We start from the raw sequence: 22,136 nt of genomic DNA, 5'->3' as shown, positions 1-22,136 counted from the left end.
CTTATTAATTACGTAGCTGACTTTTACTGTCAAAGCGCTTGCACATAATCGTCACTAATGTCTTCGTGCCCATAATTTGTCGTTATCCTTTTGCACTTATAGTTTCCGCCGATCAACATAAGGCCAGACTATCGCCGAAACCCCATCTGCATGAACACTTGGACGAAGTCGATCGCCTGACTGCATCCAAATCCTTTGCGAAGGGTGAACAAACAACTAATCTTGCTGGAGCGTTTCTAGAAGCGCCGCACGCAACAACGCCGTCACTAGCCCACTCAACAACGCAAGATGCGACGTCTTCGGCATCACAGAAGCCGCACGACGACGATGACACGCCGCACGAAGCTCCGGAGCATATCACGAAATCTTCTTATGGAGCTTCGACGCCAAGCGCTGCCGCCACCCTGATTTCCACTGCTAAATACCCGTCTCTGATTACGTCTGCGCCTCGGGACGCGAATGCAACAGACATGTTTGGCGCGAACTGGTGGGGTCGCACGTCTAGACGACGCGAGGTTGTCAGAGACTCGATGAACTCGTCCAAGCTGTTCACGGCTGCGAATGCTGACGTCGATCCGGGCGGAGGCCAGCCCACCGATGGAGCGGTCAACCACGATCACGAAGGCGCGCCGACGATCATCTCTGCTTCGGCTATGGCACCGTTCAGTGAGACAGCCGGACACGTCACAGCGATGACCGACCAGCAACCCGAAACGGCGCTGAGGGAGATGGCCAGGCTACCATCCCTGTTGGACAGACTCCTCAACCCGTTTCGAAAGCGGGCGCACTTTGGAACGGTCACGCTCAGGGTAGGTGCTACTTTGACTGATTTTAAGGCAAGTTCACACAAGCGGCAAATTCGCACGTGGCCTGCCGCAGGCGGCAGGAAGCCCGCCGCGAGCACAGGAGAGCGGCAACGTTTTCTACTGCGGAGAGAATAGGTCTTAGAGCTATTTTTCGCCGCAGGCCGCTTGCCTACGATCGGGGAGATCAATGAGGAGCATCCGATTCCTCCACGTGGGCCAACGCTGCAAGGAAATGCAGCCCTTTCTCTCAGCAGCGCTGATCACAGCCGCATCTAATTCAGGTTATAGCGAATCAGCTACTTGCCGCGTGACTCTTTCGCTGCTAGTGTGAACGTACCTTTAAGCGCACTTCCACTTCGTAAGCATAGTTGTCCGCCATCGTAATCGCGTTTAGGTCCACAATAAAGGGCGAGAGTCTCTCATCCGGTGTCAAGTCACCTTTGTGTTGCTTCAACCCACTCAATTCTATGCCTGCAAAATCTTAAACTTTTCACTACATTTAGTCACTTGTCGCCGTCGTCTGCGTTTCACTCGTTTTGGGATCCATTCAGTTAATACACACGTTATCTGTTCTGCGCATTGCATGACCTGCCAAACTCTGCATGCTCGTCTAGAAAATGAGCCAGTCGCGTTCGAACTCTAACCCATACTTTTCCTGGTTCTTAATGTAAAGGCTGTCATTTTTCATTCCATCGCGCATTCGGTGGTCATCAGATTTTTATTGCGATAGCAATTATATGGACACTCCAAAGCGGATTTCTGCCGTCGGCGTCGTCGTCGCCGTCGCTGTGAGGTTCCGTATGACGTCAACGGCGATGAAATCGTCGCCGCGCTCCGGACGCTGTATGTGCGACTGAAAGGGCGCTAGGGACGCGCGCTTTCACGGGGAGCGAATGCACGTCGGAGAACAAACGCGCGTTCTGCGCCGTGTTCCCTGAAGGGCTGCAGAATTAAGCGTCTCTTTCCTCCTTTACAATCACCATATATAGAGAGCAAACGCGACTTCATCTATCGCGCGAAGGGCCGCGGGGGGACGGGAGGGAGGGGAGGCGACGTTTAGCTGCCGCACCAAATGCGTATTTATATAAAAACGTTGCGAGGCGAGAAGGTGGGTAAGATTTCCGACGCTGCTCGACGAGCGTCCCATTCTGATCTCGTCGAAAACCTCCGCGCCGCCCCCAGAGGCACCGGCAAAAACAGTCACCAACGCCGCGCGCGTTCGGTGCGAACGCGGGCAAAACATCGATGGCGTCGACAACAGTTCTGCGCGTTGGTGGTGCTGCTACAGTGCCTAGAATATACTTGGAACGTAACTACAATTGAGAGAGCACAATGGTGACGCTATTGAGTGCTCCATTTCTCCCAGTGTAACGTGCCATTAGATATTAGCGTTGGGCTAGACAGTTACGGATACGGTTTTGCGAACGACGTGGCAGCAGTGAGCCTGCGGTCAAACAAGCTTTCGGTCACCCGTCTTATCATTGTGCTAGGTCAGAAAAAAAAACATGTTGGTTCAATGTAGGAGACGCCCTTTCTTACGTTTTCAAATAAAGGAAATGACTATGGTACCTCGAGCACATGTATTTGTTATTTTCCGGACAGAGTACGATAAAACTGATTTGTAAAATTGTGAATATCGACGCAGGGCAACTGTTGAAAAGTTGCGGTCTTTTGTTATGCAACGCTACTGTGGCTCGCCATTTTATTTCCTGCCCGCACTGTATTTCCTTGGAGCAGACCAGAAGCTTGCCAGTGCTTCTGTTTGTAAACATCAAAATTTTCTATGGATAGATGTGCTCGCTTTCGCCTATACCTACTAGGACCAATCACTCCCATTCACGCACACGTGCGCAGGTGCTGACGCCGAGGTCGACACCGACCACGTCGCCTTCGCCGTTGAAGATAAGGTCCTCGAGCTTCTCGACTGTCGACAAGTGGCCGCAGGTCGCCGTCGCCACCATTCTTGTGGCGGCCACGGTGTTGGCAGTATACTCGCTGTTCCGGTACACCGGCGGAAGCGGCGGAGGTGGTACGTCCGGGGGCGGCCCGGCGCTCTGCCAGACCGCCGACTGCGTTCGGCATGCATACCTGTTCGCCGACCGATTGAACGCTAGCATCGACCCTTGCGAGGATTTCGCCGCGTTCGCCTGTTCCGCGTGGACTTACGGGAAGCCGCACCGTCGTGATGAGGCGAAGTCGATGCGTCAAGAAATCGTGCTGAACTTCACTGACAACTTCGTTGGAACCATCCCTACTGGCCTCAGGTGAGGGAGCAGTGAGAATGCCTCTTACACATTGGAGCATTCCGCACGTCCATCCAGTAAGATTGACAGAACAATAGCGATGCATCTATTTCAGTCTGCGCAGAGCGCTGTCACGGAGACACAGGCCGCGTAACAGCTTCCTATCCCTTGAGTATTCGCGCCGTCACAGACATGTCATTTACAATTCACACATCGCGTAGACATGCACAGGTTTTCTCTGATTTTCTTTCTCTCTGGATAGGCGGGGTGCTTGGACATTTGCAGCAGATAGTTCATAACGCCACTCTTTCCGTCACACATATCATGGTGTGAAAAGGCGAGCTACCTCCTTCACAGCACATGCTCTCCGCCATTGTCATGACCAAGCACCTGCAAACGGCATTCCTTGTCTTATCCCTAATCGTAGCGGAGGGCCCACGTGACGTTTCACGTCCCAACCAAGACTTTGTTAAGACCTTATTTTCTTGACGCGTGGCATATTTCCAGAGGAAGTCTAGAATACTCCTGCATTTTCTGGGAATCCATGTGTTGACGCTGCTGCTGGCTATTGGTGCACCGTGGGCGCTACGCCTTTGACACGCAGGTGCTATGCCTGTAACTTCGCAGCTGTGGAGTCTCTCTTCTGAAAAGGTCGTGCCACTTTCTAAATTTATTTTCAAGGGTTTTTGCGGCGTACATTAGTATAATACTTTTCAGACACGTTATTTGCTTTCTTTCGTTATCAATGCAGCAAAAACATTTCTAAGGAGCTTTTCGTGCGCCTACATCCTTTGTGGGCACTGGACATGCAGGCACATTCCGGTGCGCAGCAAAGCTCTAGCCATGTTCCGTGCGTGCTTGGATGTGACGGCGTACAGCTCGCACAGCAAGGAGGTCATTCGTCGGTTCCTGGCTGACGAGGGCGTATCTTGGCCGCAGAGCGCGAGTTCCCCGTCTTCTGGAGTCGTCTCGTCGCCTCTCAGGATCTTGATCCGCTTCGCTGTCAAGTACACAGAGTTTTGATATTGTTTTGCGATAGCAATTATATGGACACTCCAGGCGCATGTCTGCCGCCTTGGTCGCCGTAGGTGTCGTCGTGATGTTCCGTATTAAGTCCAAGGGCGGTAATATTGTCGCCGCGTGCCTTATGCTGTATGTACGAGTGAAAGCGTACGAGGGTGAGCGGACGATGATGGCTCCATCTCGCGCGCGCAATGGAGGTAAGAGGGGAGGAAGTGCGCCGTCTTCTGTCGCGCGTAAGGGGGAGGGGGAAGGGGAGGGGTGGCGTTCTACTTCGGTGGCGGCTGTGTATGGCGCGAGCCATATTTTGAAAGCGATCTGCGATGGGGACAAAGTGCGCCGAGGGCTGGTAGCTTCGTCTGCGCTGTGTTCTCGCCGCTTAGTTCGCGTTGAAGCGAGAGGCAGCACGAAGTCTATTCGTTCACTGCGGCTGCACGCTTTCTCACTCCAGCGTTTTGACAGCGAGTGTGCACGGTCATCGAGGAAGATGTGTGCAAGTTGGCTTGTGCACGCGTGACATCAAGCTTGTTATTTAGTGAGTAGACTAATGTTTACAAGTTCATACGGCCGATAAAGCTTCTATATTTAGTTCGTATAGCTGTCTAGTATTTTGCCATCGAATCGATGCTTCGCCTTTCGGACGGAACTGCGACTTTCTTTTGTTGCCAACGGTGCACTCGCAGTGCTGGTGGAATGGCTATGGTGTTCTCATACTTAGTAAGAGTTTGAGGGTTCAATTCTTGGACGCAACAGGTGCATTTGGATGCGGCGAAACGCTGAAGCGCTTATGTATACTCAAATTTGTTGCACCTTGAGAAACCCGAGGTGGTCAAATCCGGCGCCCTCCGCTACGGCGTCTCTCTCGTTGGTTTGGGCGTAAACTCAATCAGTCCATCAATTAATCAATCAATCAATCTGCTAACGTCGAGTACGTGTTATTCTTGTAGTGGGCTGTGAGATCCGCTTCCCGCAATAAAAGAAGCGCCGTATAAAGCGGCGGTTGTAGCCGGTTTATGTCTGGCACCTGGCTCCTCGCGGCGAGTCCTTGAACGAAATGAGGAGGAATAAATATTATTGTGTGGCTGAGGACAGGACGTTTTTATTGAGCTGCCAGCACCATATGCATGCTACATCACGCAATAAAGTATAAACCGCATTCACGCGATCTTGCGCGCGACAGCGACAAGCGACGCGATGGAGATGGCTGTCGCGTTCGCTCGTCGCCTACGAGTCGTACCGCATGCAAGCGACGAGACGAGCGACGACTTTGAGCGACGTCTCCCCGGTGTTGCCGGTATGAGGGCAGCAAATACTCGCCGAAACTGGCGTGACGCTTGCTTTATTAATTTAAGTTGGTGTGTTTTAGTGTAAAGAGCAGCATAAATATTTCTAAAGATCTTGCACTACGTTATTATACTTGTACGTATCAAAATCTAGTCGTTTGCTCGTTCCGTGCGACAATCGGTAGTACTTCACTGATGTATATCCAGTTCCGGCTTCGCTCTATTGGCTAGTCGCTCATAGCACTTCCGGGCGACGAGCGACGAATTCTAGATTTCTAGAACCGAGCGATTGAGCGAAATGACCAAGCGATCTGTTCGCGCGACGGCCCGTTTCGTCGCTCGAAGCCGTCGCTCGTCGCCGTCGTGCACAAAATCGCGTGAATGCGGTTTGGGCTTAAAGCACAATGCAAATACCGCTGTTAGCGGTGTAGTTTCACGTCCTGCCATGACGTGAAATGGCAGGAACGAGAGGAAGTTGTACCAACGTCACTGTGAGGTACTGCATAATATTTATGGAGTATTGCAGGTAGCTGCAGAAAACACGTGCTCGTACTTTTGGTAGTGCGTTTCGAACACTTGCTCACGCGCCCACAGTACCCCTGCCTAGGTTACAACGGGGCCGAAGAAACTCACTGTAGAAATGTGTAAGGGCCTAGGTCCAAACGTGTCGCGTGCTCGAAAGAAGTAGCATCTTTTTGCCAGCCCTTTAATCGTGTATCGTCCCGTGCATGCAAGCAGGTGGCAGCTGCCCCTGTGGTTCAACGTGCTCGTGTTGACAAAATTCTCGGATGGCCAGCGAGCAGTGATGCTCGAGGACAACCCAAAGATGCGTGATTGGGCGGCCATCCACAAGCAGCTGGATATGACGAACTCCACTTTCGAGTACTGCAGTGCTCATTACGAGACACTGTCACCACGAGACGACAAGAAACCACGGCAGCAGGCTTCCCGCTCGGAATGCGACGAGGTAAATGGATATCTTTTTAGAACCTGTTAAATGGACAATGTAGTGGTGGGTGAATATGGTGTGCAAGTGTGTTTCAGTTTAGTGAAAGAAGGGAGAGTGTACCGCACAGAACTGGAGACGGGAAAGAAATTTAACAAAGCCATTAATTACTTATCGAATGAGTTTCAATTGGGAAACGCGTGCAAACAATCGTATGATTTAATGGCTCCCTCTATCATCGCAAGTAGGTGACAGGTTATGAAAATGTTGCAACTCAGTTATTTCCCAAATGTATTGACCCACGTACGTTTCGTTTTTTAACACCGAAAGTGGTTTATTCCAGGCTCCGCCAAGAATTATCGCGTGTACGAACATCACGAAAATGATGTCACCAGAAGAGCAGGCTAGTTTTCTAGAACCCCGTGAAATTGCGCCACTTTGCCATTTTCTGAGCTTTGTGCTTTGACTGTCTGCGCTAACGACGCAGTTTCGCCAGGCCCCGACCCATAGAGTTAGTATACCGGCTCTAAAGGAACAGCTGGGTGAGAAACGTGGCAACTGGCAAAGGCGCCACCATGTTGCTAAGACTCATTTTCGTAACGCTAACAATAATAACATTAGTATGCAAGCACAAGCATTAACACGTAGCACGACGTATGGACAACGGGTAAAGTTCATTCCGCATATTTTTAAAAAAGATCTGACGGCTAATGAGAAAATTTTGATGGAAAGTTAAGTGCGTGAAAGGATGCGTTTGCACGTGCCGATACCAGGTGGCACCAGCTTAGAGAGAGGCTCGGGATCGCGTTGATTACATGTCTCATGTCGTCGTCTGCGCCTGCACGCCTGCACAAAGTAGCAACATGACAGCACCCTTGCGGTTGACAATGTCAATGCATGGACGCTATGGGGAGCATTTTCTCTCCAGTAGTTTGTGTTAACTCTGTGCCTCGAAGACTCTCAAGTTCCAGCGATCGTCACAGAGGTCGAGAAATCAACCGCAAAGCGTTTCCGCATGAAGCCCGTAAGTGGAGCTATTGCAATTTGGTCGTGTACCTTGATTCGTGTTTTTCTTTGTCTTTTTTTCTGCTAGCGGCCCTCAGCGCGGCTAAATAGTTCATCTATGAATGTACCTATAATAAACGACAAACATAGTTAACATGTCATGCTTTACAAAATGAGTAGGCCTTTGTATTTATTGGAAGTACAACGCATTCGCGCGTACCGGGCGGGCACTACGAAGTGTGTCTCTCATATTCGTGAAGCTGACCGCATCGCCAATTACCAGGCTGTCAAAGACACTTCCGAGCCGGACCAAAATGCACCTATCTTGGGCGAAGCCACTCGGCAGCAGGACGTCGCGCGCCAAGTGAAGCCGCAAGAAAGCCGCCAACCCGAAAATAGTGTGCCTTTTGCGGTATTTACCGTCTTCAGTGTCCAGGTGTTACTTCAGCCACCACAAGGGGTTACTGATGGTCGTCAGCGTTAGTCGTCGGGAAGGGGGAGATGTGGCACTAGGCGTCAACGTCGGTTTATCCACGTGAAAGGCAAGCATTCCGGCCGAATCGCAGTGGGCACTGTACATATTTATGGTCTTGTATTTCTTAACGTCCACCAAAGCTGCAACTACTTCTGTGAAGACACATTTCCCTTTCAGGTTGTGATTGATTCCTTTAAAATGAAGGATCAACTAATCTTTTTCTATGATTACCTTTCACCGTCTTGCCACTGTTGCAAAGTTATCACTCGGCGCAAGACACGCCTACATGTATGTACCCGTAACTTCCAGAATGTTGTCGCTGATTCTATAGCGAAGAAATTATGTAATCAAGCATCAGTCATTACGCTGGATTCAAGTATGCCGATGTTCTGCAAATGGCCGGCGCTCTGGGTTTTTTCAACACCGTTTCTGCGCGCGTTTCTTAACTTCTCACTGTGTATGGGCACGTTTACGTGTTAGCTGTGTTCTTCATCGCCGCAGAACATTTCACAAGTATTATTATCATCACATTTACATTTTTCCCTCGATATCTTTGCAAGATGAGCCATATCGAGACGACCGTGTACCATGAGCTCCTCGACAACCGCGAAGGCAAGGCCAAGACAGGGGCCATGTTCTCTCTACACAGCATCGAAAACTACACGGCGGATGCCTTCTCTTCAAACGAATGGCTTGAAAGCCTCAACAACCATGCATCGGTCACTGGCCAGCCTAGGTTCACGGCATCGGACCGAATTGTCCTGAGGGACACTGGGCTACTCTCGGGAATCGGGTGGCTCTGGGCAAACCACAGCAAAGGGAAACTGCTGGGGGCGCTGTCCTGGCTTCTGGCGCAGATACTAGGGCCCATCGCGGACGCTGGGCTGCTTAGGTACAGGTGCGTCATTTCCTGGTTTACTGCGATTCTCATAAGAAAACGAAAATTCTCGACGGGATTGGGTGACGCTTACGCTAAACAAAATGAGACCAAGTTTTCGTTATCAAACGCACGATAAGGGCATTCGTATGAGTGTGGTAGCGCAACTTGAGTTGTGAACAATAATTGAATTTTGAAGTTTGTACGCTGAAGCCGGCAATACTCAATTCAAGAGCTAAACAGCCTCTCTACTTTAGAATATTTTAGCATACGTTTCTCTTGACCCACCATTCCCGTGAGCGCGACTGATAGTACGCGTCCGTGGGTGCGGGGAACCTTTATGCATGTGCATAAACCGTCAAGCCGACGTGTCCGACCAACTGGCTAAAAGAAAAGTGTTAGCTTTGCTCGATAGGAAAGCCATAGTCGTCAATTGTGGCCAACCTAAATCCGGCATAAAGTCGATGGCCGTCGGTGGTTAACAGGCAGGGCTACGACAAACAATAGGTACGAAACCAGAAAGAATCGGTATACGTGTCATATTACACATGTCCACTTTTGTGGAATGCAAACCGTGCTAAGCATTTCTTATGAACACGTTTACGTTACCACGAGTTATATGCAGGCAGAAAATGCACTTAACAAGATGGACACTCGTGCTGCCTGCCAGAGCAAAAGCAGCTATGAAAAGAAAATAAAACGGCGAATTCTTCGTGTTACGTTTGCATGAGATGCTCACTCTACGAAGCTTCTTTGACGATGTTTCTCTGTGAGCCTATGGCTACACTTGTCGAAAAAAAAAATATTGATGTCCTTCAGGGCCTATGGTCAAGGTGGGGCTTCGTAATGCCATTGCCATCGTGTGCAAGATTATCAGAGATAAATATAATTTGCGGGAACCACTGCTTACAAAATACCACTCTTCAGTGCGCAACACGAACTTTAGTTAACGAAAATAATCACGCGAGAATCATAACCACGTTCCCCTTTCACCAACAATCTTGAGAAACGGATGGCGCCAGATGTCACACTGAATTGCGCGCTTTCTATCTCGTACGTTGTAGGTACGGCAGTCTCGACGCCGACAACGTCAGGCGCCTGTACTTCTGCGCCACCGAGGTTGAAGAGATCTACCGGTTTCTGGTGATCGCCTTCGTGACAGCCGTCAACTTTCCAGAGAGTCTGCGCCTAAACATCAACTCGCAGCTCAGCATGGTCCAGCAGACGGCCTCAGCCCTGGTCGGAGCTCTCCCGTGGCTCGACAACGCCACCAAGGTCAACGCTCGGAACAAGCTTTCGCGCGCCAGGACTCTGCTGTGGCCCGCCAATGACCTCCTCACGGACGAGGCGCTCTCCATCATGTACTCCGGCTTTCCCGATGACATGCACGCCACGGGTGAGACGTTCGCCGAGCTCTGGCTCCACTCCAGACAAGCTCTTTACGACCTGGAGACGGATAACGTCTACCGTGGCACAGCAGCCGACATGCCACCCAACATGCGCCTGCCTTTGGCCAAATACGACTACCTGCGCAACACGGTCCGCATCTCGGTCCAGGCACTGTCTAAGCCAATGTACTACGCGCAGGGCACGGACTCCATGTTCTACGGCGGCCTGGGCTTCGTCTATGCCCGCGAACTCGTCAAAAGCTTAGACGGCGAAGGTATGTCGTACGACGCGGATGGCAATGTAGGTCATGACTGGGCGTCGGATGTCTGGAGAATCACCATGGTCGAACGAAGGTTCTGCTTGGCATTTCACGGCAGTGGCAATAAAAGGGTAACCACAACAGCCGGCGGTAAGTACATTAATTGACGTGGGTTTTTCGCTTAAAAACGTTTAACAAATATTTCGCGCTTACTATCGGCTTTGTGTTGGCTTAAATTTCGCTGCAAGATCATAAGGATTACATCGTATTACCCCAATCGTACGTCGTAATGCTTGACACTTGCCGCCCTTATCAAGGGAAAATGCGAATTTGCATTCGTCCACGTCTCTTTGTCGACATCGCACTACCCAGCGATTAAACTAATCACGAAGATCAAACTTTGAAAGTGGCAGGGTAACACCATAGCCGCCATGTTTTGTACATCCTTTATTGCGAGGGGCGCAGACGAAGACAACATCGGATTTTTTTTTCTTGATTAGTGAGGCAAGTAACATTGCCAAGTGCTGTATTGAATGATTGCACCAAAAATGTTACAGAGGCACTTAAGTATCCTTACATGCATTGAATGCGAAAGCATTCTGGGCGAGTTGACTATATCGACGTCCATACTATTTAGACGTACATGTCACGTGACATTGTCACTTGACGTCATCATTTGGTCATGTGACCTTGCAACTTAAGGTTCTTGCTTGGTCAAGTGGGGAACATTGTCACATGGTTCTTATATGGTCACGTGACCATGTTCCCCACGTGACCAAGTAATAACCTTAACGTCACCAAGAACCATAAGTTGCAAGGTCACAAGACCATGTCACATGATGTGATCACTTGGTCATGTGTTCGAGTTGGGCAAAGTAAATTTTGAGGGTGGGCCACACAAATTTTGGGGGTGGGCCAAGTCAATTTTGGGAGTGGGCCAGGTCGGTTTTAAACGTGAGTAACTCAATTTTCGAATTGGGCAAAGTCAATTTTTGGGGAGGGCCAAGTCAATCTCGGGAGTGGGCCAGGTCTGTTTTCAACGTGGCTCAACTCAATTTTCGACTTGGGCAAAGTTAATTTTTTTGCGTGTGGGCCATGGCGTCCGTCCGACGCCGTGGCTTTTCACCATGGGATTTCGCAGTGCGAGCAGCAGCAAGTGCTTAAAAGCAGTCACTTGGTCACGTGTGTTTTCTTACCATCGGATGTTAGCGCCGGACGCTCGCCGGATTTTCCGCTTCATGGGGCGTATAAGGCTTTCGGCTTAAAAATGTGAGTTCCTCGCATTTTCCCCTCATAACAGCTAGCGCTTTGAGACTCTGTGTTAGACTGCACTGCCTTCGGGATCGGGTCATATTTTCTGATAGATAAATTCGAAAGCGGATGAAGCCCGCCTGCAATGCTATCAGCATTAGAATCAAGCTGGTGATCGTTGATGTTTGGCATTGCCGACATGACGTGATGAAGGCTCATCTGCTGCAGTTCTTTGGTTTGTGATACAAACGTGAAAGCGATACATTTCGATCAGGCATGTACAAGCTGTTGGCGATACGATTACGGCGTCCCGAGCAGGTATTCCTGTTACCATGAGAAACCATTTTTTTTTCTTGTCCTTCCACCTTTCTTTTGTTGTCTCGGTCCCCGCTTTGCTATTCGGCATTCTAGATTGCAGAATTGCATCTGCTATAAGTCGGGCGGCAAAATGCGCATCATATACTCCTCGCAGACTATCGCCTCTTTCCCGACACTCCGGCGTTGGAGGTGGCGTACACGGCGCTGGAGCAGGCGCTCGCTTCGGACCCGCGGTCCACGAGGGTCCTCGAGGCTTACACCGAGCAGCAACTCTTCTTCATCACGCTCTGCTACCTCATGTGCGGCGGCGCTAACCCGGGCCCCACGGACTGCAACAGGGCCCTGCGCCACTTCCGGCCCTTCGCGCAACACTTCAACTGCGCGCAGGGCAGCAAGATGGTGGCCTCCAAGCAATGCAATTTCCTCTACACAAAGCACGCCGACGACGAACACACAACAAAATGAACTTTACTAGCAGTTCTTCGTGTGATTTCGGTTGTGTGCGATTCGTGAAATAGTACGTTGGACAATGGATATTTTCCGGGCATTCCGAATATATATATTGCCACCCGCTAAGCTAACATTAAGCAAAGAAACGACACTCGTTTTATTTTTTCATTGAGTAGCACTTTCGTGTCAGTTGGAGACAGCGATGAAAAGTGTGCAACTTGCATTTGACTCGTGCTTATAATTTGTTACGAATACTCTTAATGCGCGTTTAACTGGCCCGAGAGATGGCATAATTATGGGCTATTCTCGGGAATGCTTAACTGTGTTTGTTCTTCTTTATTTATTGCGTTGCGCCACTTTGCAGTGAAACATCCGACTTCTGTTACGTTTTGTGCTGAACATTTTCACATGTGAGCCTTTATGCAACACTTTTGTTAAGATTGCTAAGTCGCCCAGACTGAACCTGCAGTTCTGTGTATTCTACCAGCTCTGTGCATTCAGTATAGTGTCGATAACGTCAGTTGCAGCGACAGTTGAAATGTGACGCCCAGCCAATGGACATTGTGGATTTCAGTTTGTGTATGAACCTACACGAAGGGGGTTGAATTCCCGGTAGCCCTTCAATACTAGCACCTGCGAGAAGTTTTTTTTTTTTTTCTTTACTTGCAGAAACTTTAAAATGCAGCTGGGGAAGGGACTAACGCGGACTTTGACGTTCAAACATTTAAGCTGCGGTGTGGGACAACGCAATAATGTGCAACATCACAAGTGCGTAGCCAGCAGGCTTCTCCGCATGACATATATACGTTGGCACGAACTCTGCCTCCTTGCGTTTGCCAGTAAGCGCTCTTTGAAGCGTCGGCATTTTGAACAGCTATCGAAGTATAATTATTCCAGCTCTCAGTAAGGCTTTAGTGCCATAAATGCCGCTGCCGAACCTTCCTCTAGTTTTTGTCGTCATAGTAAAAGTTGACCAACTATACAGTAGATGGCAACGGAAAAGTTTTTTTTATTATAATTATTTCTTTTTTATGTTATTTGCAGCATCGCTCTCCTCGACTCTTTGTTTACGAAGTAATACCTCGCCGCAATCATTGCCTTCTCCAACGTCGTTCTTAAAGCTATTTGCTTTTTAAGTGACGGCCATGCATCGTGTGCTACAGTACATCAAAAGGCAATTACAGCAATAAGTTGCGTCCTAAAGTTACATTCGTTGTCTTCGTAGTCGGTGTGCCACTCGGTCCTCCGACCAACACTTCGTGCTTGGCAAGAGGCAGTCGCGTGTCATCTCGCAGCTTAGCCCATGGAGATGTTCGTTCTCAGAATCAAGAAGTGGCAGCACATATTCGCAACCCGACAAGAGATGCCCAGTTTCCCTTGCTTTGCCCTAACACCTGGGCTACGCATGGCACACCTGCCACGGCAGCTTATGGCGTTGGTGTGACTAATGGCGTTGCACTGCTAAGCTCGAGGTCGTGGGTTCGCTCCCAGCCGGGATGGCCGCATTTTGATGGGGACTCAATGCAAGAACGCTCATCTACTTAGCTTTCATCATCAGCCTATATTTAGGTCCACTGCAGGACAAAAACCTGTGATCTCCAATTCTACTTAGCTTTATGTGCACCTTAAAGAGCCCCAAGTAGGCAAAATTATCACGGAGACCTCCAATATGGCGTGTCTAATAATCAGATCATAGTTCTGGCACGTAAAACACCAGACTTTAATTTTATGCGGTTAGCAATCGGACGATAGTTTATGCATTTTTCGATATCTATCTATACCTACTTATCTACGTCTAAACCTAACCGTTTTATTACTCAAGTTACCTCAATTTATTACTCAAGTTTTGTCACCCAAGCGACGCCCACTTGCAGTTTTCTGCCGGGGGTTCCTCCTACTGCTGAAAAGGTGTGAGTAATATTTTTTTTTCTCTAATATGCTTATCCTCGGTGTGCTTTGCATATTTCGATAGAAAATAAGTTTTTGCGAGCGTTTATATGTGTCGTCATTAAAGCATAATTATGGCATTTGTTAACACTATCCCCACGCCGCACAAATGCCCACACAAAAGAAAATCCCCCAAAAATCGTTTAAATGAAGCAGTTATGTAGCGCGGCGAACGGCTTTTCCCGCACAGCTGAGTGCCGCTGCAGCTGCAGCCGCAGATACCAAAAATAGGAGGACGCTTAAGCTTCGCCTTTAAGAGCGGAACGCGATAACGTTATCGGGCCCCGTTCGCATCGCATTTTTCTTTCCGTGGGCTTCACTGCAACACTGAACGCGGGAAAGCCAGCTTACAATACCCTTAAAGTCGGCTTCACTTTTAAACAGAAATGCATTGCTGGGAGGTTGTTTTTCCAGGGGCAATATAAGTGGTCTTATATTAAAATGTGAAGGCCCTAGCACCTTTTTTTTATTATTTCATTATTTGTTTGATATTGCCCCGACGCGCGCGCGTGTCTCAAACGCATTAGGCAGGCGAAGTCCCAATGGGCCTTTTTTCAGGTGCACCTACTGCGCATGCGTGGCGTGTTGCCGCGCCGTGCATCATGGGATGGCATACGACACCATTTATTTTGTGGGTCTCGCGGTCGCGCTCTCCTCGCAGCGAGAGCATTGAAGCTTGTGTTTTCGCCGGTTTTCTCCGTGATTTTTGTGAACGGAAGCAGCAAATCGCAGGCAATGCCGAACCGGTGTGCTGCCGTAGGCTGCGCGAATGTCAGAAGCAAAGATGGAGCTGTCAGTCTGTTTAGATTTCCTGCCGTCGACCTACATGCTGCCAAACGAGCAAAATGGATTCAGGCAATGAGCCGCGTCAATCTCGACGGCTCACCGTGGCAGCCATGCGCGAACTCTCGGGTATGCAGCAGACATTTATTACAATGAAGTGATTTAGCATGGAAGCTTGGGCGTTTTAGGGATTCATTGAAAAAAAAAAGACACGCACACAGCGCTGTGTGCGTGTCGCTTTCTCCTGTACGTGTCTTGTTTGCGCTGTGTTTTTTCCAATTTCTTACAAGGTGAGTTACTTTTCTTTTTCTATGTAGTCGCAAACAATGTGGTGCAGCGCCGTCAGCAAGCTGCTGCTTGCCTAACCGTCGCCAAACTGACCGTCAGTGGTGGTGATCAGCGCGCCTACGCGATCATTGTCTATAGTGCATTTTTGTGAGCTACGAAGAAAGGAAAACGCTACTTTAAGACGTCTGCATTTTCGAGGATATGCTATAACAGCTCTTGGCACCTGCCATCTGAGTGAAGTTGTAAGCGCCGGTCGAGTGCAACCTACACGCTGTAGACACGACAGATGCTTGAATGAAGTTTATCATATTTTTGCAGGAGAGCCATCACGTTTCCCCCACCACCCTGACTACGTGCCCTCTGTCTTCAATCACACGAGAAGTCGTAGTGGAGCCTTATCTCGCTTCAACAGATTGGAAAACGAATATACTTTTCTTCTTTTGAAAAGCCAACCTTTGTGCTGCTGGCGGTTCGACGAGGCGAAATGGGCTTCCATGCAACGTTCGCTCAAATCGGGTACACAGGCCAGGTCAGAAGTCCATTCACCGCCGGTGTCGTAAAACGACTTGAACTCGTCTAACGAGTACATCTCGAAGAACACCGCGGTTGAGCCGCTCGATGCGATAAACAACTAGGAAACAAAGCGGAAAGCTTGTAACACGTGTTTGAACCTAGTACTTCTAGTACCACGTGCGCGAAGACGAAAAAAAAAACGCTATCAGCCGAACAGCACGCTCGGTGACTGCACTTTTTGTCAGGCCGCGCCGCCCCGACAAGAGCCTCAGTACACGGAGGAGTGTTAGATATATAAGGCGGCGTCGTGTAGCCTCTGCAAATGCGTTTGTGGCGCAATGGGTTAAACGCTCTACCAACCCGAAAAAGCCCATTTGATCCGAGGATCGCGGACCGAGAGGTCGTGGGTTCGATCCAAATGGATATGTTTGTGGAACTTTTTCTTCTGGTTTCTTTCTTTGTATTATTCGTGTACATTGTAAGCTGACGTATTTCCGAGCGCGCTGTGGGTCTGGTAAAAATGCAGGAAAAGGGGTTTATGTTTGACTTCCGACGCCACCATGTCTGTAGGTTGTGGTTAAGTTGTGCTTTACCATTTTTCTAACGAATTTCCCTGTGAGAAATTCAATTTTTGTTCGCCAAAACCTTGCATCACGTGGAGGGCCTGCGCGGTCGGGGTGGTTGGGGATGATTTTCTTCGCCACGGACGCCGACATCCACGCCGACGCCGGATTTTCTGCGACACGGGGCCCTTCACGCTGTCGCGTTAGAATGGCGGCTGGGCCCGGCCGGCCGATGTATGGTTCCACTTACCTAAGATTGCCACAGGACGAGGCATGTGTCTGCCGCAGCAAAAGTATGAAAACGACACAGCAAATTGCAATGGTATGCCAGTTACATACCCAGCAAGACTTGTAGGAAACGTGGGCCTTCCGAAGGCGCTGGGATTCAGCGCAATTGGAAGCATTAACTTGTCAGCAAACGTGATAAGCAAGAGACGCTTAGAGTATTAGTGAAAAATAAACAGGGAAAATATTGATGGAACTAGAGCCGTTTGTGAGGAAGAAGATCGGCACGCTGAACAGCCCCGTTGCCATCGTGTGGCTCGTACCCAGTTCGCTCTCCGGCTACGCCCTACCTGCTGGTGCTGCGTTTCTCGTTGCCGCTCTACGACCCAAATAAACCCCCTTTACAATTGGTGGAGGTGCTGGGTACGACCGGAAATCTGGAACTTCGCAACCGCACACTACAGCCTGTATTCATTATGCCGGAAGAAGGACCACCACAACCACAACCCGCTGCCTCGGTGCCTACCTTGGTCTGCCCTGGCCCGTTACGTCACCGCGACCCACCCATCTTCAGTGGGACAGAAGATCATGACGTAGAAGACTGGCCGGCTGAGTACGACTGGGTGAGCAACAACAGCCACTGGGACAACACCCAAAAGCGGAATTACGTGTCGTTTTACTTGAGCGGTGTCGCCAGCGTGTGGCACCGAAACCACGAACGTGATCTCACGACGTGGGCGTCCTTCAAAGCTAGCGTAACGGAGGTATTCGGGCGCCCCGCCGTTCGCAAGCTTCGCGCCGAGCAACGTTTGCGTGGTCGTGCACAACAGAGCGGGGAGACATTTACCAGCTACATAGAAGATGTTGTCGACCTCTGTAACCGCGTTGACGCCGCAATGGCTGATGCCGAGAAGATCAGGCACATCCTAAAGGGCATTGAAGACGACGCCTTCCAGATGCTGCTGGCGAAGAACCCGGCAACAGTGTCAGAACTCGTCAGTCTCTGCCAAAGCTTCGATGAACTACGCAAACAACGCGTAGCCACCCGCCAATCTCTTCCACAGGCCACTTCAATGTCGAGCTTGGCTGTTGCCCCGGATAACACTTCGCTGTTAGCACAGATCAAGGACATCGTCCGTGAAGAAGTTGCCCGTCAGCTTTCGCTCATGCCGCTTACACACGGCCCGTCGAGTTCTCCATTGGCGCCCGCTCTGCAATATGTCATCAGGGAGCAGGTAGCCGACCACGTCCCGCCTTCGTTCCATCAGGCTCCGACTGCCGCTCCCCTGACGTACGCCTGAAGTCACTGCGAGACCTGGACTGCAGACCTATGGTCCACTTCGCCCGCCTTTGCGCCCGCCTGTATCCCCTCCCGCTCGACCAGTGGTACAGCGTGCACGACCTCAAGACCATTGGCGCACGGAAGACAACCGTCCGATTTTCTTTTTTTATTGTGGCCGTGCTGGACACGTGGCACGTCACTGTCGCCTGCTTGCACCGAACGTCTCCAACAATGTGCCTCCATATGCGCCACGTTTCCAACAACGGCGCAATTATTCGGACAGCTACGATTCTCCTCCTGCCGCTGAGACCGCCTTAATTCTCCGCTCGCCGTTCACCATCTCCTCGCCGGCGCTCCGTTTCGCCCATGCACCGTCGGCGGAGCCCTCTGCGCCAGGAAAACTGAATATCGCAGTTCAGGAGGCAAGAACTGCGGTGTCAGCAAAATGTATCAGGCCTCATAGTTCATCGAAAAACGTTGTTGAAATCGCAATAGAAGGAACATTGACGCTAGCCCTTGTCGACACCGGCGCTGCACTTTCAGCGATAGATGCCCGTATTTGCCACAAAATTGGAAAAGTGACGACACCGCTTTCTGGATTATCCCTTCGGACGGCCAACGCGCAGCACGTCGAGCCATCCGGTGCCTGCACCGCTCGTGTCGTCATTCAGGAGCTTCTCTATGTCATCGAATTCATCGTGTTGCCATCATGTTCTCACGACGTCATATTAGGATGGGACTTTCTCTCCTCACATCATGCGATCATCGAATGCGCCCGCGCCGAAATTGAGCTGTTTCCGTTTTCTACAGATATTATCCATGCCAACGAGGACTCTTGTCGCAAAATCACCATTTCAGAAGATACCATTATACCTGCCTGGTCTTCTGCTCTTGTCAGTGTATCTTGTGCCTCTGTAGATGCCGGCACAGTACTCTTCACGCCCTCTGAACTTCTAGTTCGCCGCCGATCACTACCACTGCCGTTCGCTGTTCTCGAGTTCATCACTGGCGTCTCTCTGATGTGGGTGTCAAACCCGTCGGCCGAACCAATTACTTTACGCCACCGTGAAAGCCTTGGGAGCGCAGTCACTGGCTTCACCTTCAATATTTGGCACAATGGATGACTCCGCTTATCTTGCCGCACTCAAAGAATCGCTTCCTCAGTCACTGCCGCGTTCTTTTACGCCGTCTATTGCCAGTGACCTTACGACGACGCAGCGAGCCAAACTTCTTCACTTGCTCCAAGGCTTCTCTTCCTCTTTTGACTGTCAAGCAACGTCACTTGGCCACACAACGACTGTTTCGCACACTATCGACACCGGTAGCCATGCACCCATTCGGCAGCGTCCGTACCGAGTATCGGCGAGCGAAAGACGCGTTATCGATGACCAGGTGAACGATATGCTCAAACGCGGTGTCATCCAGCCTTCTAGTAGTCCCTGGGCATCACCAGTCGTCCTGGTTAAGAAAAAAGATGGCACCATACGATTTTGCGTTGATTATCGAAGGCTTAACAAGATTACTCGAAAGGATGTTTACCCGTTGCCACGTATAGACGACGCGCACTTGACTGTTTACAAGGAGCGGAGTTATTTTCTTCCTTAGATCTCCGCTCTGGCTACTGGCAGGTGCCCATGGCTGACGCTGACTGTCCAAAAACCGCGTTTGTAACACCAGATGGCTTGTACCAGTTCACTGTCATGCCGTTTGGTCTCTGCAACGCACCCGCCACCTTTGAATGGGTACTCACCATTCTTTCTGCTTTACGGCCGCCAGCCCTCCAGCACCATTGATACGGGTCTCCCGTACCGGCCGGACCCTGCCGACTGCTCACCTGTTGCTACGGTCGCTCAGCACGCCGAGAAATGCCGACAACTTGCCCGTTCGTTGACGTCTGCTCAACAGTGTCGCCAAAAACAGCGTCATGACCTCAAACCACCTCCTCACCCTTTCGCCATCGACTCCCTCGTGTGGCTTTGGGTCCCGCCTATTATTGCTCCTGGTCTTTCGTCAAAGCTCCTTCCCAGGTACCACGGGCCCTGCCGCGTGGTTGCGCAAACATCACCAGTTAATTACGTGGTTGAACCCGTGTCGCCATCTTCCGATCTCCGTCGTCGCGGGCGAGAGACTGTACACATTGACCGGCTCAAGCCTCAAGCCGTACTACGATCCACTGCACTCTCCCTAGGTCGCCAGGATGGCTAGTCTTCCATACCGGGGGGTGATTGTGAGGAAGAAGATCGGCACGCTGAACAGCCCCGTTGCCATCGTGTGGCTCGTACCCAGTTCGCTCTCTAGCTACGCCCTACCTGCTGGTACTGCGTTTCTCGCTGCCGCTCTACGACCCAAATAAAACCCCCTTTACACGTTAAAGGCATAGCTAACTGTACTATATAGAGATACCATATATAGAGAGTTAACTGTGCTATATATAGGTTTTAATGAAGAAAGAAAAGATCAAGGCGAGTTCGGCATCCTGCTAGACTGTGATAGATGTAGTAAAACCTGATCAGATATCACGCAGACTAGGTGACTATTTGTCGATGCGCCGTTTATAAGGTATGTCCATAACAATTATCATCATCATCATTATCCTCGGCTGCGCCTTCGCCAGCACGGTCTCTTTTCGATTGTATTCCTTTGTTCGTAAACCGTGCGAATGTACCATTAACTGTGTCATATACTTAAAAACATGTACTTCTACAGCAAACAGGTTTGGAAATGCCGGAATATATCAATGCGACAAATTTCTATCCCACTGTTGACGTATATCTCTTTCAACGTGATTTTCGTGCGCAGCATTGATTTTCTTGTATGTGGGGATGGGGGAGGGAAATGAAAGGGAGAGCGACTTATCAGAGTCCTGCAACCAGCCCAAACTCTCGAGAATGGATGAAGGGAAGACCAATTTATGATGACGAAGCAGAACTCATTCTCTTTCCTCGTTCCACCTTCAAACACATATAGCCACAAGTCTTTCTTCTTTTTTATATATGACCCTGTACGTGAGGCTAGCATGGGCTCCACTCACGACGTCATGCGTTTCGTGTGCACCAGAATGATAGCTGCGTAGGACAGAAACAATGCACAATGTAAAGCTCCTGAGATGCTTTTCTATGCAAAATGTTGGCGTCCTGGTTTCTAGAAGCAATACTTAACGCGCTAAGAGAAGGGAAACTTGGGAAAACGTGCCACAGGCATTTATTAACGCATAATTCAATACATCTTGCACATTGGTACCAGGTGTCATTTCATGAGGAGGAGAAGGAGGATGTTGCTGGTTGTAGACAGATCTAGCTTTGCTGTGATCGCCGGCAATTGCTCCGCCCCCACGCCACCTTGCCGCAGAGTAAAAAAAAAGTAAAATCTATATGGGGGTTCTTTCAGTGCATCCTCAAAGTGCGGTCACTTCGTGCTTTGTTATGAGTACCTCTGTTTCAGGAAGGAGGCGTAAAAGTATAAAATATGCGAAACTGTATGTAATAAACTTGAAAATGCGATGTGTTGTGAACGCAGCTTAGTAGCTGCGAGCACCGATCCTCCGAATTTCCATGTGGCTATGAGTCGTTCAACTGTGTGCGTATAGTTTCAGCCACCGTTTGTGTGTGGTCACTGTGCATATTGACGCGTGGATGAAATTGGTGAAAGAAAGGCACATTGCTTAATGAAAGCATACTTCGCTCCTACCACAACTCTTTGCGAATGACTATTTTAGTCAAGCGGTCACAATGATTAACCACCGTATTTTCAGACATCTCATTTGAGAGACCTACCAAGGCTTCGGTCACACGCTTCTCAAGAAATGTCCTCTGCGTAACCTTAAACGCAACCCTATACGAACACTGAATGACGAGTACAATGGTTTTAAGTGTTGGTGCACTGTTCACTACTTTTGAAGATGACTGTATTTTTATTTCTATATGTAGAACCTGCATTCGGCCTTCGAGATTCTAAAAATTGCATTTAAATTGGCTTGTACGTTCGCTGGTTCAATTGCATCAGTGTCTTCGCATCAATGTCCGAAAGAAACGAGTGTTCGGCTCATGACGGCTTCTTCTATTTTTTTTTTCCTTCAGCACCCGTCTTTGCTAGTATACCGTCTTCGCCATCACCCCGCTTGTTGCCATGATTGGTGAGCACCCGCTCGTACATATACGAGCCTTTATTTACCTATGCGAAATGCTTTGTGAATCCGGTATTGGAAGACACAAAA

At 49.8% G+C, this 22,136-nt stretch overlaps 1 protein-coding gene across 1 annotated transcript; it reads left to right on the top strand.

Annotated features, from left to right (window-relative positions):
- Positions 1-470: 470 nt before the first annotated feature.
- LOC119448651 (endothelin-converting enzyme 1) lies at positions 471-12,337 on the top strand. The gene is made up of 7 exons (XM_049666447.1): positions 471-809; positions 2,661-3,070; positions 3,862-4,056; positions 6,091-6,319; positions 8,339-8,676; positions 9,720-10,453; positions 12,027-12,337. Exons 1-7 carry the CDS (start codon positions 471-473, stop codon positions 12,335-12,337), a joined length of 2,556 nt encoding a protein of 851 aa, XP_049522404.1.
- The last annotated feature ends 9,799 nt before the right edge of the window (positions 12,338-22,136 follow it).

This window comes from Dermacentor silvarum, chromosome 4 (genome assembly GCF_013339745.2).
Source record: "Dermacentor silvarum isolate Dsil-2018 chromosome 4, BIME_Dsil_1.4, whole genome shotgun sequence".
NCBI lineage: Eukaryota > Metazoa > Arthropoda > Arachnida > Ixodida > Ixodidae > Dermacentor > Dermacentor silvarum.
This window is presented reverse-complemented; position numbering and strand designations above follow the sequence as displayed.